Source organism: Phoca vitulina, unplaced genomic scaffold (assembly GCF_004348235.1).
Source record: "Phoca vitulina isolate PV1807 unplaced genomic scaffold, GSC_HSeal_1.0 scaffold67, whole genome shotgun sequence".
NCBI classification, from domain to species: Eukaryota; Metazoa; Chordata; class Mammalia; order Carnivora; family Phocidae; genus Phoca; species Phoca vitulina.
This window is the reverse complement of record NW_022589770.1, coordinates 2,128,000-2,144,936: the sequence shown is the minus strand read 5'-3', so window position 1 is coordinate 2,144,936 and position 16,937 is coordinate 2,128,000. Positions and strand designations below refer to the sequence as shown.

Here is a 16,937-nt window from a genome sequence, read left to right as displayed (position 1 = left end):
CCAAGCTAGCCCATCTCAAATTCTGAAAAGGCAATTTTCACCTCTATCCAAAGGAATGAGGGAAGAGGATGCATGGTCAGACAGATAGTGGGATATAGCATATCCTGGGTTAGTCGTTTCTAGGAGAGGCTGCAGCATCACATGTTTGTTCTAGGTATGCGGTCCCTTGACAAGGATTCTGCACTGGATTTAACTTTTTAAGAAATTACCAACTGTGTTGCAAAGTGGCTGCACCATTTTACATTTCCACTAGCAATGCATGAGGGTTCCAGTTTCTCCACATCCTCAATAATGCTCGTTATCATCCTTTTTTTTATTATAACCATGCTCATGAATGAGAAGTCATATTTCACTGTGATTTTAATTTCTATTTCTCTAATGATTAATGATGTCAAGTATCTTTTTTGTGCTAATTAGTCATTTATATATCTTTTTTGTTGTAGTGATAACTTTGTTAAAACAACACAAATATACAATCTTAAGGTTCTGTAGGTCAAAACTCTAGTATAGTCTCGCAGGATAAAATCAAGGTGTCAACAGGCTGCATTCCTATCTGAAAACTCTAGGGGAGAATGCTTTTTTTTGCTCATTTGGATTGTTGGCAATACTTAGTTCCTTGTGACTAGGACTGTGGTCCCTATTTTGTTACTGACTGAATGGAGTGCCATTCCCAGATTCTGGAAGCTACTGCATTCCTTGGCATCTGGCCTTCTTCTCCATCTTCAAAGCTAGAAATGGCGGGCTGAGCCCTTCTCATGTTGCTTCTCTCTGACAAACTTCCTGTGTCTCCCTCTTCTGATTTTAAGAGCTCGTGTGACAGACTGGGCCCACCTAAATAACCTAGAATAATCTCCCTATTTTAAGGTCAGCTGATTAGCAACCTTAGTTTCCTTTTGCTATGTAGCATAACATAGACATTGATTCCAAGGATTGCATGTAGGCACCTTGGGTTGGGGGGGGGGGGACATTATTCTGCCTACCATACCCTGTCTGAAGAGCACAGCTCATTTTCATCAAACTGTTGCCATAGAAAAATGCAAATTTAATGTAGATAGACTTTCTAATTTTTCCAGATAAGCCAAACCAAAACACACACACACACACACACTTTTAATCTCACCATTTTTAACTGAGCCCAACTAATTCAAACTTGTAAAAAATTATTTTCAGGCTAAACATGTCTGTGCTGTGAACATAGCCTTGAGGTTACCAGTACCCTCCAGTCAAATCTTCCATATCCTGTATTCTCTGATCAGATATTACACCACATTTCCCTGTGTAGTCAGAGTATTACGCAAAGGGTAATAATTTATTTTATTAGATTATACTAACTAAAACCATGTAATGATTTGGATGAAAGAGAAACATTTATTTTTTACTATTACAAAAAAGGAAGCTTATTGTAATAATGGAATAAGTAAGATTCTAAGGAAAGTATTTGCCTCATTACAAAATTTAGAAGCAGATTTAGAACTATAAATCTGTGTCCTTATTATAAACAGAGGGGTTTTAAATAGATACACACTTGGGTCTCTTGAAGACCTAAGAGTTCTACGAATTTCTTACATACAAATCAAGAACAGCAGTCCCTCCGCCACCACAACTACGAGCTACCCTTACCTGAAATTCTAACGTTTACAAATTTACTTCCTTTATCTTTGGGAGACTAGAAGACTAGATAGCATAGAATTATAGCTTTTGCCAGTGATGTCTTGGAAAAATAACAGGTGAGAGGAAAGGTTCCCAGACAACTGGTGATGAGAAAGGGTACCAGGTAAGCAGAGTGGACTGTAAGGTCAGATGTCAACTCTCAAGGCAGGAGGTAAAAATTAAGTGAAGGAGACCTCGTGAGAGACAGCAGGACAGGAAGGAGTTAAAAAATCCCTGAGCTATAAAATGTGAAAGGCATTTGGAAGGAGAACCAGACCAAGAAAAAAGAAATCATGCATTTCAATATAACTATTATCTCTAACAAAGTGACTCTTGTTGAAATGGCCAGGTAGCCGGATCCTGAGATGTTTCTGGCCAGCATGGGATGGTAACTAGTAATAGTCAGTATCCGCATCCGTCATTACTCATTTCAGATGTATAAGATGATGTTGGTCTTTATAAGGGCTTTCATGGGATCACACTGATCGTGGCCCCTTAAACTTTATTTAACTCATGAGTCTCAAATTCTTCAACTAGGAATTCTCACCTCAGGGAGTTTTTGCAGATTTAATTCCAGTGGCCCTTGTGAGAAGCCTGTGATAAATTGCAGAAGCAAGCATTTCTTATGGCATTGTTTTACTATTCTCACTTATTACAAGGCATTATCCATTGATGAAATCTGGATCAAATGCAATTTGTTTAGTTTTAGATGTTGAAAGTATGTGAAATTTATAACACCGCATCACTGTATACTCTAATATTTTCATTAGTGGGTGTCACTGCCCTATTCACCTTTCTCTCGGATTGAGATTTGGGGCCACTGTGGATATCACAGCTGGTTTCCTGAACAGTGACGCGGGGGTCCCCAGCAAATCAGCCTGGCATACAGGTCTCACAACTTCTCTGCAAGTAGATACTTTCTGGGGTCTCCAACGATGTTTAAGCTCTCTGGGGTGACGTTTAAGCTCTCTGTGTCTGTCCAGATGCTGATGGCAGTTTCAGGAGAATCCATTGTATTTAAATTACTTCTCCTAATTATTCTGAAACCTTCATAGTTCTTCAAAATGGAAGCAGTTGAGCTCCTTCTCAGCAACAGATTTGATCCTTCTCCTCTTTCCTGTCCTTTTCCTTTTTCTTTTCTTTAAACTTTCCCTTTCTGTCTGTTTTCTTAGTTCATCAACACCCGTCATAACATTTCCTCTCCGGTTTAGCAGAGCTGATGCCGATGATCGCAAACATTTGTTCCAACCTCACACTGTGCTATGGAATCGTTCTAACAGCTTTACATGCATTAATGTACTTATTCCTCAGCTCTACAGCTATAGAAGTAGAAAACCAAAGCAAGAATAACTTGCTCAGTCCTCATGCGTGTAACCCAGAATCCGTACCTGAGTGGTACTCTAGAAAGACTCTGCCAGTTGCTAGTTTACACTTCAGAATCTCAAACCTGGCCATTTAGTAGTCTTCAAACCCGCCGCCTGCAGTCCCTTTTTTTGTCACTGCCCTGTATCCCAGCCATCCTCAACATGTCTCACCGTGCTTGGGAACACATGCACATGCGCACTTCCTAGCATAGATTACCCCCAGCTCCACAGTCAGAATTGCAAGCCTTTAAAGTACAATTCATTTTTGATGGCTAATAATAGCCATCAAATGATGTTTGTGACTCATGTTGGAATCGAAAGAAGACCCATTTGATTCATTTAATGAGTCAACCAATATTCACTAAGCCTGGATTAGCATTTGCTAACTACTGTAACAAACAAAACCATAAATATATGATGGCTAAAATATGATAGATTATTCCTGTTCACATAAAGTCTAAAATTATTGCTCAAAAGGGTTTTTGTAGATTGGGTCAAGAAGTGGCATTCTTCTCACATTCCATCTGCTAGAACTCGGTACCTTGCTCACACCTAATTGCAAAGAGTGACCTAGCTGTGTGACCAGAAAGAAGAAAAGAGTTTGGTTAGTAGCAAATCCGTGTCAGCAGTGGCTTCTAGAATGGAAGGCATCATGCCGTTAAAAACAAAGTTCCTATGTAGAGGCCTGGCCTTGGGCCCTGAGAAAAAGTTACTTACAATGCTCTCTGTTCTTGGCTGCACTCAAAAAACAAACCTTCCATCTCCTCTGGCTCCCCTCTCAATCACCTTTATACTGGGCCAAAGATATTTTTCAGGCACATATGTTCAGATTTTTTCCCATTGGGTTTTGATTTTACCCAGAGTCACACATGCAGGAAAGAGGCATGAGCCAGAGCCCAGACTACACAGGAATGTATTTCTGAGCATTTGCTCCTGGGGCTGCTCATTTGTCCATGCCTGTTTCTCCATGGCTCGTGCTGCAGGATGAGGACAGTGCCTGGGGGGCCGAGCCCCTCCGCTGTAAAGGCATCACGAGGAGGCACACGGCTGGGTACCGACACACAAGGTTTAGCCGTGCCTCCCGTTCACGCTTTGGACTGGGGCTGCCCTCGCTGACCACGAGTGAGGCTCTACTTCCCCTGTTCCGCGTTACTTCTAACCCGAACCATAATCCAAAAGCTAAGGGGTATGAGGTCTGAACCAAGCAAAAACGATTCTCTCAATGCTTCTGTCTCTGAGTACGACTCTCTCGGACAAGCTTGATTCCTCACATTAGACCCAATAAGTGGAAACACTTGCCTCTGTTCCCATTTCCTTGTTTTTCTTGGGCATATAAAATGAGGCATAATCTCCTTCTGTATAGCTTACTCGACTGTAACACAGATTCACAGGTTAAACGAAAGCGTCATCTAGAAGCCCTATTGGTTCACATCAGGAAGCAGCACACATGGGATCTGCGGGCTGAGCGCACTCGCGGGAGGGCGTAGCCGCCGGCGGCGCATGCGCACACGCCTGCCAGCCCAGGCACGGCTCACACTGCGCAGGTCCAGCGGTCACGGCCCACGCTGAGGGTACTTCTTTTCTGTTTTGCCTATTATGAAAGCCTTTTTTAGTACAGCATGCCATGACTTTTTATTTCTTAGCACTGTCTTCGCACAAACATATAATTTCTCATTTCACTCTCTCTGCATCTCTACTTTTTTTCTTCTTAACCTCCGTAATTAAAGTCAGACTCGTTCGTGTGACTAGAAGCAGACACAAACCTAGGCATGGCATCATATAGCAGCATTAACTTACTAGGTGATCGTCCAGGTGATCTAAAATAGGCTCGTATTTTTTGTTGTTGTGCTGGTTATTGTTGTTAGTTGACCATGAAAATCAGAGCTCCAAATTGAAAATTTCAAATAGGGAACTAGTAGTTCTTTTCTCAAAAGAAATCTCCCCAACTCACCAGGAAATCAGAGAAATCAGTTACAGAAAAACCAGAAGAGTGTAATTTGTTGATTCTCGAACCTGGCTGTCTATCAGAATTACCTATGAACTTGCTGAAAATAGAGATTACAGCTTCTGTCCCAGAACAGACAACTTTATGAGCAGTCTGAGCTCTGTCCTGGAGAAGCCTCTGCTTGTGCATACTGGAATGGGATGGTTATACACACTGGATGAAACTGTCTCCTTGGCAACCATGATGGAGTAAATCAGAAGGCACCCGAAACCATCTCATGGTTGCCTTGTTCTTGGGGTAGGGAGAACCTTCGTGTCCTGAGTCAAAGTCGTGGCCCTGTGTGCTGGTTTTAAACCACCTGAGATTCAAATGTAGTGGATCTAGAATGGGACTCAGTAATATATACAAGCTTTTTCCAATACATGTAAGAGGTTGAGTGGTTAAGAAACGTTATTTTCATTGTATATTTCCACTGATCATAAATACTTGGGTTACTTTGTGATTTGTCTTAACAGTGGATCATGAAGGTAATAAGAAACATACAAGTAGCTTGTGCTAATGACAGCCCTCTGGTGACAGGACAAAAGGCCATTACTTTTGAGCAAAAGCTCAATATAATTAATTAAGGGCTGGATTTAATTCAGTGACATTTGAATTTTATAGCTATACACTTGCAGCTATAAAAACCACCTTTATTATTAAAATTCCTATAGGAAAAATAACTTAGTAATTGTGAGTCTGAAACTCTCTGGTCCCTAACCTACTTTTCTCCATTGGCACAGTATTTTTTTATTACACAGTGAGGTGACTTGTAGTATAGCAGGACAGATTATGTTTTTAATAAGTACCCTGGGAGTTCTGAGGCAGCCAATACACAGACAAGGATTTGAGATCCCCTATAAGAAGCACTGGACTTTAGGTCAAAATCTAGCGTCAAGTTTAGCCCTATTCCTTGCTGTTCTGTGGCCTTGGACAATCCATGAAGCCTCTCTGAACCTATGTTCCTTGATTACATAAAAGAAATACTTTACCTGCCTTGTTATGAAAGCAAAAACAAATTCAGATAATGCACATAGCACACCACATTCACACATATATTCACTTACTAGATGTTTATTGAGGACCTACCCTCTGTCAGGACTCGGTGGTAGGAATGAAAAAGAGCAAGAGAGATGTGATCCCTGCTTTTATGGAGGCTATGTGGTGAGCGGTGGGGGACAGAGAATACACAAATTATATATTCTGATAGTTCTTTGCTTATGAAGAAAATTAAGTTGGTGGTGAGATACATAGTGACTGGCCAGGAATAAAGGGGTACATGCTTTAGATGGAGTGGTTAGGAAATGTCCCACTAGGAGGTGCTACTTGCCCCTGAGAAATGACTGAAGACAGCCATGCAGAAGTCTGTAACTGGAGGATGGCAGGGAAAGGGAAGAGCTGTGGTAAATGAGCTAATCTTTTGGAGAAAGGGAAAGAAGGCCAGTATGGCTGGAACAGTGATAGATGGGGAGTGTGGCCTCAGTGAGGGAGGAGAGGAACACGTAGGGGACACGGCTGGTCATGAAAAGGAGGTTGAAATTTTGTTCTAATCGCACTAATAAAGCACTGGATAATTTAATCCGAGGAGTTACATGATCTGATTCGTGTTTGAGAAAGATCACTCCAGCTGACATAAGAAGAGACTGTAGTGAAAGACACATGGAAATGAGACCAGTTAGGCTCTGCAGCAGTCCAGCCAGAGAAGATGGCAGCGTCAGATCATAGTGACAGAGTGGGTCCAGGGTTTCTATTTAGGGTATATTTAGAGTTCGAGCTGGAGAGCTTCCTGTGGGTAGGGAGGGAAGGTAGATAAGCCAAGGTGTACTCAGGGTCATTCCAGCTGCATTCCCCTATTCTCATCCTGCATTATTCTCAGAAACTGTAGTACCAAGTCACTCATCTTCACATCAGCTCATACATAGTCTCAAATATATGGAATACAGGTGAAATAAGGGAAAAGACCCCTAAACAGTCACAACAGATACGGAGAGCCTATGTACATCTTCAGACCTTACTCAAGTTTCTGCCTTTGAACATAGTTTTAATGAGCTTAATAACCTAGAGCACAGTTAAAAGGGAAGAGGGAAGAAGAAAAGAAAGAGGGGCACAGGAGGCTGTGCGACAGGGCAAGCAGGAATAATGATAAATAGATGAGGGAGAAAACAAAAAGTATAAAAAACAGGTTAAAGGGTTGAATTGAATTATGGTTTTCTTCACAGTTAATGAAGGCACAGAAGAGTGAATACCATCGTAGCGTGTCCTGCCTATAAAATGGTTAAAACAAAACTAAACTAAACTAAAACAAAACTCCATTTGGCTTACAAAGAATTAAGCATAAGATATATAAAAACGATTTCATGTGGACCCTTATTTCCCCCAAGGTGCTCAATATATGATTCTTTTCGTTGTATTTTGTGGTCAGGTACACAAAGTGCTGGATTTTTCTCCCCAGCTGATAAAGGCCTATTAAAATGTAATGTACACAGAACTTCTACTTCTGGCAAGATGGCATAGATGCATTTTTCCCTATTTTTCTTGCTAAATACAACTAAAATCCATGGAGATGATCCATGGAACAAAGTGAAGAAGACTAAGAAGTGGAGAGGAAAAAGCAGACTGGCTAGAGACCTTGGGAACTGAGGAGAACTACACAGTTGTTACTTCCTCAGGTTTTCTTTTTGCCTTCTAACTCCCAGACTTGGAGCTGAAGAAGCCAGCCATCAGGAAAGGCAATGGGAGCACACACATACACACACACACACACACACACACACACACACACAATGCCTCAACTAAAGACTGCTCTCTTTAGCCAAAGGACCAGGAAACGGGTGGCCTAGCAAGACAGAAAACTTTTAGGAAGCTCTACTTCAAAACCATATACTGTGGTCTATCACCACCCACACCAGCAAAAGTTGCGTGGGGAACCTCGACTCCACCTCATCAGACTGAAATGACGTTCGTTCTTCAGTGCCCCTACGGAAGTGGTGTCAGAAAAGAAGGATTTCACCCATGCAGGGTGTAATGTGGAAAGGACACGGGGAATCTGGAATTCCATCCTCACCCTGCAGCACCCTCCTTACCCTTTTTTCTAGGGTGGTGTGACAGTCGGCCTCTTGGGGAGTCAGGACTTTCCCCTACCACCTAGCAGCAATGAGGCCCTCCCGTGGTGGGATCAGTGGAGACTGAGTGGGGAGCCAGAAGTCCCACCCCTGCTCAGCAGTAATGAGGAGCCCCCGACTTGAGTGACAGAGGAGGCCAGGTGGAGAATCTGGACCTCTACTTCCACAGTAACAAGGCAGCCCCTCCCTGCTCCCCCACCTTAGTGGTTGCAGAGAAAGCCAGCTAAAATAGTAGGCTTAAATAAGATCCAGATTTGCATAACGTAATATGAAAATGTCCAGGTTTCAATTGAAAATCACTCATCATACTCCAGACCCACTTTCACCACTCTTATTCTGCATTCTTATTCAGTTTCAGCACTCTTACTCAGTGCTGGAAGTTCTATCTAGTGAAATAATGCAAGAAAAGGAAATGAAAGGCATACAGATCAGAAAGGAGGAAATAAAACTATTTGCAGATGAAATGATCACCTACTTAGAAAATACCAAAAAATCCACCCACGAAAAGTCCTAAAATTAACATGTAAGTTTAACGAGGTCACGGTATATACAAAAATCAGCTGTATACCTATATACTATCAATGAACACTGAAATTGAAAATATAATTTATAATTAGGTCTAAATCTAACAAAATGTTTACAGAATTTGTATGCTGAAAATCATAAAACTCTGCTGAAAGAAATTAAGGGAGATCTAAATAAATAGACATACAATGTTCATGGATTGGAAGAGTCAACAGAGTTAAAAATATCAATTCTCCCCAAAATGATATAGTGCTTTAATTCCTATCAAATTCCCAGCAAGATTTTATGGTTGTAGATAAGATTATTGTAAACCTTATGTAGACAAGCAAAGAAACTGAAATAGCAAGGAAGAATAAAGTGGAAAGAATCAACCTACCCAACTGCAAGATGAATTATATAGTTACAATAATTAAGACTATGTGGTATTGGTAGATGGATAGATGCACAGAACAGTAGAACAGAAGAGAGAACCCAGAAAGAGATCCACAAAAATACGCCCAACCTATTTTGACAAAGGTACAAAAGCAGTTCAATGGAAGAAAGATAGCTTGTTCAATAAATGATCATGGGGCAATTGTACATCCATAGGCAAAAAAAAAAGTGAAGTTTGATTGAAGTCTCACACCTATACAAAAATTAACTCAAGGGGTACCTGGGTGGCTCAGTCGTTAAGCATCTGCCTTTGGCTCAGGTCATGATCCCAGGGTCCTGGGATCGAGCCCCGCATCGGGCTCCCTGCTCCGCGGGAAGCCTGCTTCTCCTTGTCCCACTCCCCCTGCTTGTGTTCCCTCTCTCGCTGTGTCTCTCTCTGTCAAATAAATAAATAAAATCTTTAAAAAAAATTAACTCAAAATGTATCACAGACTTCAATGTAAAATGTAAAACTATGAAACTTTTACCAAAAAAGAATAGGAAAAAATCTTCAGGATCTAGGTCTAGATAAATAGTTTTGACTTAATATCAAAAGCATGATCCATGAAAGGAAAATTCAATAATGAGACTTCTAGAGGTAAGAAAACTTTTGTTCTGTGAAAGATCCTGTTTAAGAAGATGAAAAGCTACAGAAGTGGGAGAAAGTCTTTGCAAGCCACATATCTGACAAAGGACTAATATCTAGAATAGAAAGAACTCTCAAAACTCAACAGAAAAAAAAAAATAATAATAGTAATCCAATTAGAAAATGTTCAAAGGACGTAAGAGACATTTCACCAGAGAGGATATAATGGCAAATAAGCACATGAAAAAATATCCAACATCAGTAGCCATTAGGGAAATGGGAACTCAAACCACAATGAGATATCACTACACACCTATCAGAATGGCTAAAATTAAAATCAATGACAACACCAAATGCTGACAAAGATGGAGAGAAAGTGGATCATTCATATATTACCGATGGGAATGTAAAATGATACAGTAACTCTGGAAAACAATTCAGCAGTTTCTTAAAAAATTAAACATGCAACTACCATGTGACCTAACAGTGGCACTCCTGGGCATTTATCCCAGATGAATGAAGACTTATGTTCACACAAAGACTTGTACAAAAATGTTTGTAGCAGCTTTATTTGAATAGATACAATCTGGAAACAACCCAGATGTCCTTCAACAAACAAATGGCTAAAGAAACTGTAATAAATCCATACCTTGGAATACTACTCAGCAGTAAAAAGGAATGAACTATTGATACACACAACCATGGTACCATGAGAGACCCCAAAGAATCTCCAAAGAATTGTTCTGAGTGAAAAAAAAAATCAAAAAAGATTACCATTCTTCACAGGCAGCAACCTCTTCAACCTCAGCCGCAGCAACTTCTTCCTAGAAACATCGCCAAAGGCAAGGGAAGCAAGGGCAAAAATGAACTATTGGGACTTCATCAAGACAAAAAGCTTTTGCACAGCAAAGGAAACAGTCAACACAACCAAAAGACAACCGACAGAATGGGAGAAGATATTTGCAAATGACATATCAGATAAAGGGCTAGTATCCAAAATCTATAAAGAACTTATCAAACTCAACACCCAAAGAACAAATAACCCAATCAAGAAATGGGTAGAAGACATGAACAGACACTTTTCCAAAGAAGACATCCAAATGGCCAACAGACACATGAAAAAGTGTTCAACATCGCTCGGCATCAGGGAAATCCAAATCAAAACCTCAATGAGATACCACCTCACACCAGTCAGAATGGCTAAAATTGATAAGTCAGGAAACGACAGATTTGGTGAGGATGTGGAGAAAGGGGAACCCCTCTACACTGTTGGTGGGAATGCAAGCTGGTGCAGCCACTCTGGAAAACTGTATGGAGATTCCTCAAAAAGTTGAAAATAGAGCTACCATACGACCCAGGAATTGCACTACTGGGTATTTACCACAAAGATACAAATGTAGTGATCCGAAGGGATACGTGTACCCCAATGTTTATAGCAGCAATGTCCACAATAGCCAAACTATGGAAAGAGCCAAGATGTCCATCAACAGATGAATGGATAAAGAAGATGTGGTATATATATACAATGGAACATTATGCAGCCATCAATAAAAGGAAATCTTGCCATTTGCAACGACGTGGGTGGAACTAGAGGCTATTATGCTAAGCAAAATAAGTCAATCAGAGAAAGACATGTATCATATGATCTCACTGATATGAGGAATTCTTAATCTCAGGAAACAAACTGAGGGTTGCTGGAGTGGTGGGAGTGGGAGGGATGGGGTGGCTGGGTGATAGACATTGGGGAGGGTATGTGCTATGGTGAATGCTGTGAATTGTGTAAGACTGTTGAATCACAGACCTGTACCTCTGAAACAAATAATACATTACATGTTAAAAAAAAAAAAAAAGAAGAAGATAGTAGGAAGGGAAAAATGAAGGGGGGGTATCGGAGGGGGAGATGAACCATGAGAGATTATGACCTCTGAAAAACAAAGTGAGGGTTTTAGAGGGGAGGGGGGTGGGGGGATGGGTTAGCCTGGTGATGGGTATTAAGGAGGGCACGTACTGAATGGAGCACTGGGTGTTATATGCAAACAATGAATCATGGAACACTACATCAAAAACTAATGATGTAATGTATTGTGACTAACATAACATAATAAAATTAAAAAGAAAAATAAAATCTTTTTTAAAAAAGGCTTTAAAAAATAAGAGAAATATCATTTATAAATTTAATGATAAAATGCACAAATCATCCCAGCTTGTTAGATACTATGCTCCATCCTCAGATTCTTCAATCTATGTTCTTTTCCTGACAATTCTATGGTGGATGAGTTGGGTGGGTGGATGGTTTCTATATCACGCAGTTACAGTTTTTTTCAAAGGAAAACATGGTTAGTGGGAAAAACCTGGGTATACCAGTTGTTCATTGTGGGTCAGCCCATGTTTCAAGGGAACACCCCAAGCCTACAGCCACCATCTAGTAAAATCTCACATTCCTTCCCACCTTCAGGAAAACCACTAGTGAAGACATCACGAGGGACTGTGATCAACACCGAGGAGCCTGCCATCACAGTTGATGTGGGAAGCACCATCAAAACAGTACAAGGAGTGAATGTAACAATTAACTGCCAAGTTGCAGGTGAGAAATGCATTCATGTGGTAATTCATCTGTTCAGATATTAATGGAACCCTGTGCTAGGTTGAGGGATACAAAGATAAATACAGATTCTACTCTCAGGGACTTAGGGCTAGTAGGAAAGCTAAGGCAAAAACCTCAGTCACCCTGAAAATGGACAATGCTACAGAAGTTTAGAGGAGGAAAGATGAATTCTGGCTGGGATGGAGGTGGTTTCTTATTTCAGCCTTGCACACTGCATGTGCCAAGATGGAAGCAAAGAGTGTTCCAAGTGAACAAATGAGTGTGAAAAATTCATGGAAGTAGGAAAGCCCAAGACTGTAAGCGAACAGTGTGTGCTTTGGTCTGGCTGGGGCCCAGAGTAGAGAAATGGCGTGGAGGGGCTTAAGCTTTAGTATGCTGGGTTGCAATTGCGCCATGGAAGACCTTAAATGCTTGGCCAAGGAGTTCAGAAAAAGGCAGACAGAGAGTGGCATTAAGGAGCCAGACTTCCAGAAGAGTAAGCCAACAGCAGTGCATAAAATGGATTGAAGATAGGAAATACTGGGACGGAGAGGCCAGTTAAGAAGCTGTTTTAGTAGTCGGGGTGCCTGGCTGGCTCAGTGGGCAGAGCATGTGACCCTTGATCTCAGGTTTGTGAGGTCAAGCCCTGTGTTGGGTGTAGAGATGACTTAAAACTTAAATCATAAAAAAAAAAGCTGTCTTGGTAGTTTAGAGAAGAGATAATGGGGGCCCAAACTCAGGGCAGTGGTGATGGAAAGATAAAGGGTGGAGGAACAATAGAGAGGGGGCAGAGGTAAAACCAACAGGAATCTGGACCTTACTCTCATCAGAAGTGGGTAGGAGTCATGAACGAAAACAGTGCTATTAGGAGCTGTGATATATAGGAATTGCCCTCCAGTTGGCCTTGCAAACTCAGAGGCCTATAAGGAACAGAAAGTCAGAAGGAAGCAGAGAAGGAGTAGACAAGAGGAGGTAGTAGTATGTTCTTTATAAAGGTATTTACCTTCCATTAAAAAGGCAAAAACACCAACACAGAGCCAAACAAAGCCCAGCTGCTGATTCTCCCTTCCTCTGGACCACTAGTGGGTGATATCTACCCTAAGGGTCTTCACGCCCACAGTGCACAGAAATGAACAGCTGCTGTTCTAGGGCCCAGCTCCAGCCCCTGATTGCCATCCTCATCAGATATCCCCTTCTGTGGCAAACCCAAAGCCGGGCTCCCTGGCCATACTCAGTGGACAGAGTGGACAGGCGGTGGCAGCCCTTCTCTGGGGCTTTCTTTGATCCTAAATCTCCACCCCAAAATCGGAGGTTTTACCTCCGCCTGTGATTTATAGGCCGCATAACCCAACTAAAGCATGTTGTTTCCAAAGAACAGTCAGTCTGGTTTTCTCTGAAATATTCTGGTAGCTCCAGGAAATCAGAACTATAAATCTATCTCTGTCATCATACATTAGCTTCTCTTTGTAACACTTCCCTTGGCCTGTGTGTCCAGCCTCGTGAAACCTTCCTCAGTCATATCCCTTCCGGCCTGGCCCTCCCAGATAAGGAGGAGACAAACCCTCTGACAAGGCTTCCCATGAAGGAGCTGGCCTTCATGCAGGGACTGATGGTGCATGGGGGGCCTGCTGTGCACAACCATCATCCCCCACCCCGGACCACTGTGAACATGTGCCCCAGAGACACAACACTGACTGGAGATATAATGGACCATGCTAGATCTCTTCTTGAGAGATGAGACGGGTAGGAGTGAGAATGGAGAGCAAGGGGGCATGCAACAAGGAAGTGGGCGCTTAAAGGAGACTGAGAGAACCAGAATCCAGGTGAGGAAGCATTTACCATGGGGAACCAGGGACACTAAAACCAGCTTTGGCCAATTCTTTCTTGCCACTTGGTGCCCTGTCTCCCTGACTTCATCCAGAGACTCGCTCTTGGTGACCTCATCGTGAGATCTCAGGTTGTCATGCCCACTTTTTGCCTGGCCCTGCACATGACAGTCTTTATTTTGATTTTTATGCATAGAACTATGTGTGTTAATCATGGTTGACTAAAATAAATCTGTGTATCTTTGTCATTATGCCTTTTGTTAAATAAGGTATTTATTCAAAGTGGTGGGCAAGAGCCTGCTTTTGATTACACAGTTGGTCTGTGAATTTGCTGGACAAAGAAATCATCCTTGAGCTGAGTCTCCCATCAAAATACTGAGTGTTGTAATGCGCAATAGCAGTAGGAATGACTTTTACTTTACTAATACAAGTGGCTCTATGGCTCTCTTATGGTGTAATTTTAATGGCTATTTTATAGTCCATATTAAGAATATTACATAATTTATGTAGAGTAACTCATGTCCTCTATGTATGAGTTGTTAGCAGTTTCTCATTAAATAACTTTTTATACATATATGCTTTACCTTGTAAGATGCAGCCTCACAAATTCTTCCCAACCCTTAAACATAACAAATATTAAGCAATGAGTATGATGAGCATTCTTTTTGAAAAGTGATCCAATCCAGTGTATCACTCCCATACTTTTTCTCTACTTGAGAAAAGTTCAGGAGACCTAGTAGAAGATAAAGGGTTGGGGGAGGAGTGAGTGTTTCAGTCATTGGGACCAGCATGTGCAAAGGGCCTGAAGTAGAAAGAGCAGGCTGGGGCGCCTGGGTGGCTCAGTCGTTAAGCGTCTGCCTTCGGCTCGGGTCGTGATCCCAGGGTCCTGGGATCGAGTCCCACATCGGGCTCCCTGCTCTGCGGGAGGCCTGCTTCTCTCTCTCCCACTCCCCCTGCTTGTGTTCCTGCTCTCGCTGTGTCTCTCTCTGTCAAATAAATAAATAAAATCTTTAAAAAAAAAAAAAAAGAAAGAAAGAGCAGGTTGCCTCTAAAGGAGTAGAATATGGCTGGGGTGGCTGTAGTTCAGACAACAGAGAAGAAAGTAGCATGACCTGTGGCTGAAGGGTGGGGGAGAGCAGACAGGGGCTAGATCTTACATGCTCTCATAGATTATGGTACAATTTGGGATTTTCTTCTAAGAACAAAGGAAGTTTTTGAAGGACTTCAGAGATAAAATTGTTAGGACTGGTGATGCAGAAATAAATAGTTGAGGAATCAGTGACAGGTAGTATATTCATTAAGGTAGGCTAGATTATGCTAATAAGTAGACCCCCAAACATATCATGGATCAAACACAATAGAAGTTTATTATTATTTACATAAGAGTCCAGAGAGCTGGCTGCCCCACACAGTCAGGGTCATGGAATGCTTGTGGCTCTAACACATGCCCTTCAAGGTCTCCCCAGGGGTTATCTCTAACCTGTCAACCAGAAGAGGGGGAAAAGAAAAGCGTGGAGGGTGGTTGGGAAGGCTTTGAAGGGCCACACCTGGAAGCAACACATATTACCACTTCTCACAGTCCCTCTTGTCACCTGGCCACTCCCCACCACAAGGGATATTGAGCAACATGGCCTGGATGGGCACCCAGGCAAAAGAGGGAAACCGGTTTGGTGAACCACTATCAATGTCTGCCCCAATCAGTACAGAGAAATGTGGAAGGCTGAAAACCTCCTTTCCAGACTTCCGTGGTTCTTTAGAATAATTGCCACGGCTGACGTTTTAGTTACTGTATCCTTTCCTTTTCTTGCACCAAGCCATGGAAGAAGCTGCTCAAGGGCATCATGTCAAGGTGCACCTTTCAGTGGACACCCCAGCTCGAGATGCTGACAGGCTGTGTGGTGCAAGCAGCCTTCCAAATATAACAAGTGGTCTGGTTAGCAAGAATATCCTGTGTGGGATTGAAAAAAGAATATTACAGCATCACCCTACCTGGCAGCCCCGTGGAGATGAAAGGCACTAATCCTTATAATCATCTCAAGTTACAACCCATTATGACCAGACTCATTTACTGATTCTTTCAAGCAACAGGGAGAGCATTGTGTTGTTGATAAGATATGCCACCAAAGGGAAAAAGGCAAAGCAGGGTTTTTTCCTCCTCTGTTTTATACACAGATCATAGCAGGGAGGCCAGACTGTGGAGCCTATCCAAGTAACTTGTCAACAACATAGCGTTGGACTGTGTTCTGTGGTAGAGTATCTTTTCTGTCATTTTTTAGACATTTCTTTTGGTAAAATGTGTGGTCACATCACAACAGCCTAGGAAAAAAAAAAAAAGTCTCCCACAACCTGACCAGCTTCTCAACAAGAAGAGAGCTAACAAAGGCAGCACACATGGGTTCTAGAAACCCCTCCTCACAATAATCTTGGTGTTACAGCTCCAGCAGAAAGGTTCATTCTAGAGTAGAAAATAAGAATTTGATGATCCAGAAAGAGTAGCATATCTCTGGTGGTCTAGTGGTTAGGGTTCGGCGCTCTCAGAAAGAGTAGCGTAGCATTTCTGATCTTCTCTGAAGAGGCAGTTGGGTCCAGGGGCAGGCAGCGTGGTGCACAGGGTAAGGTGGGGATCCGTGGCATCAAATGGATGAGTGTGGATCTCCACCCTGCCATTTGTAGGCCACTGATTGGCCATGGGGTGAGGTGTAGGGAGAGACAGAGGCTGTGTCCCCACGTAATCAGTCAGGGATTCAAACTAACATCACTTTAGGCAGATTTTTTCATCTCTTTGAACAATATGATTATCTTTATAAAATGTTTGGCTTATAGCAAATGTTCACCAAGTGTTGTTTCTCCTCTCACATGTTCAGGATATTTTGCACAGTCCCTGA

General features: G+C 42.0%; 1 protein-coding gene across 5 annotated transcripts in view; it reads left to right on the top strand.

Moving 5' to 3' along the window:
- Positions 1-16,937, top strand: part of ADAMTSL1 (ADAMTS like 1) — a 901,468-nt gene that overhangs the window by 805,413 nt on the left and 79,118 nt on the right. For all 5 annotated transcript variants that reach the window (XM_032392420.1, XM_032392419.1, XM_032392418.1 and 2 more), the window contains one exon: positions 12,098-12,226. In XM_032392420.1, coding sequence (XP_032248311.1) covers positions 12,098-12,226 — 129 coding nt within the window. The remainder of the gene's footprint in view (positions 1-12,097; positions 12,227-16,937) is intronic.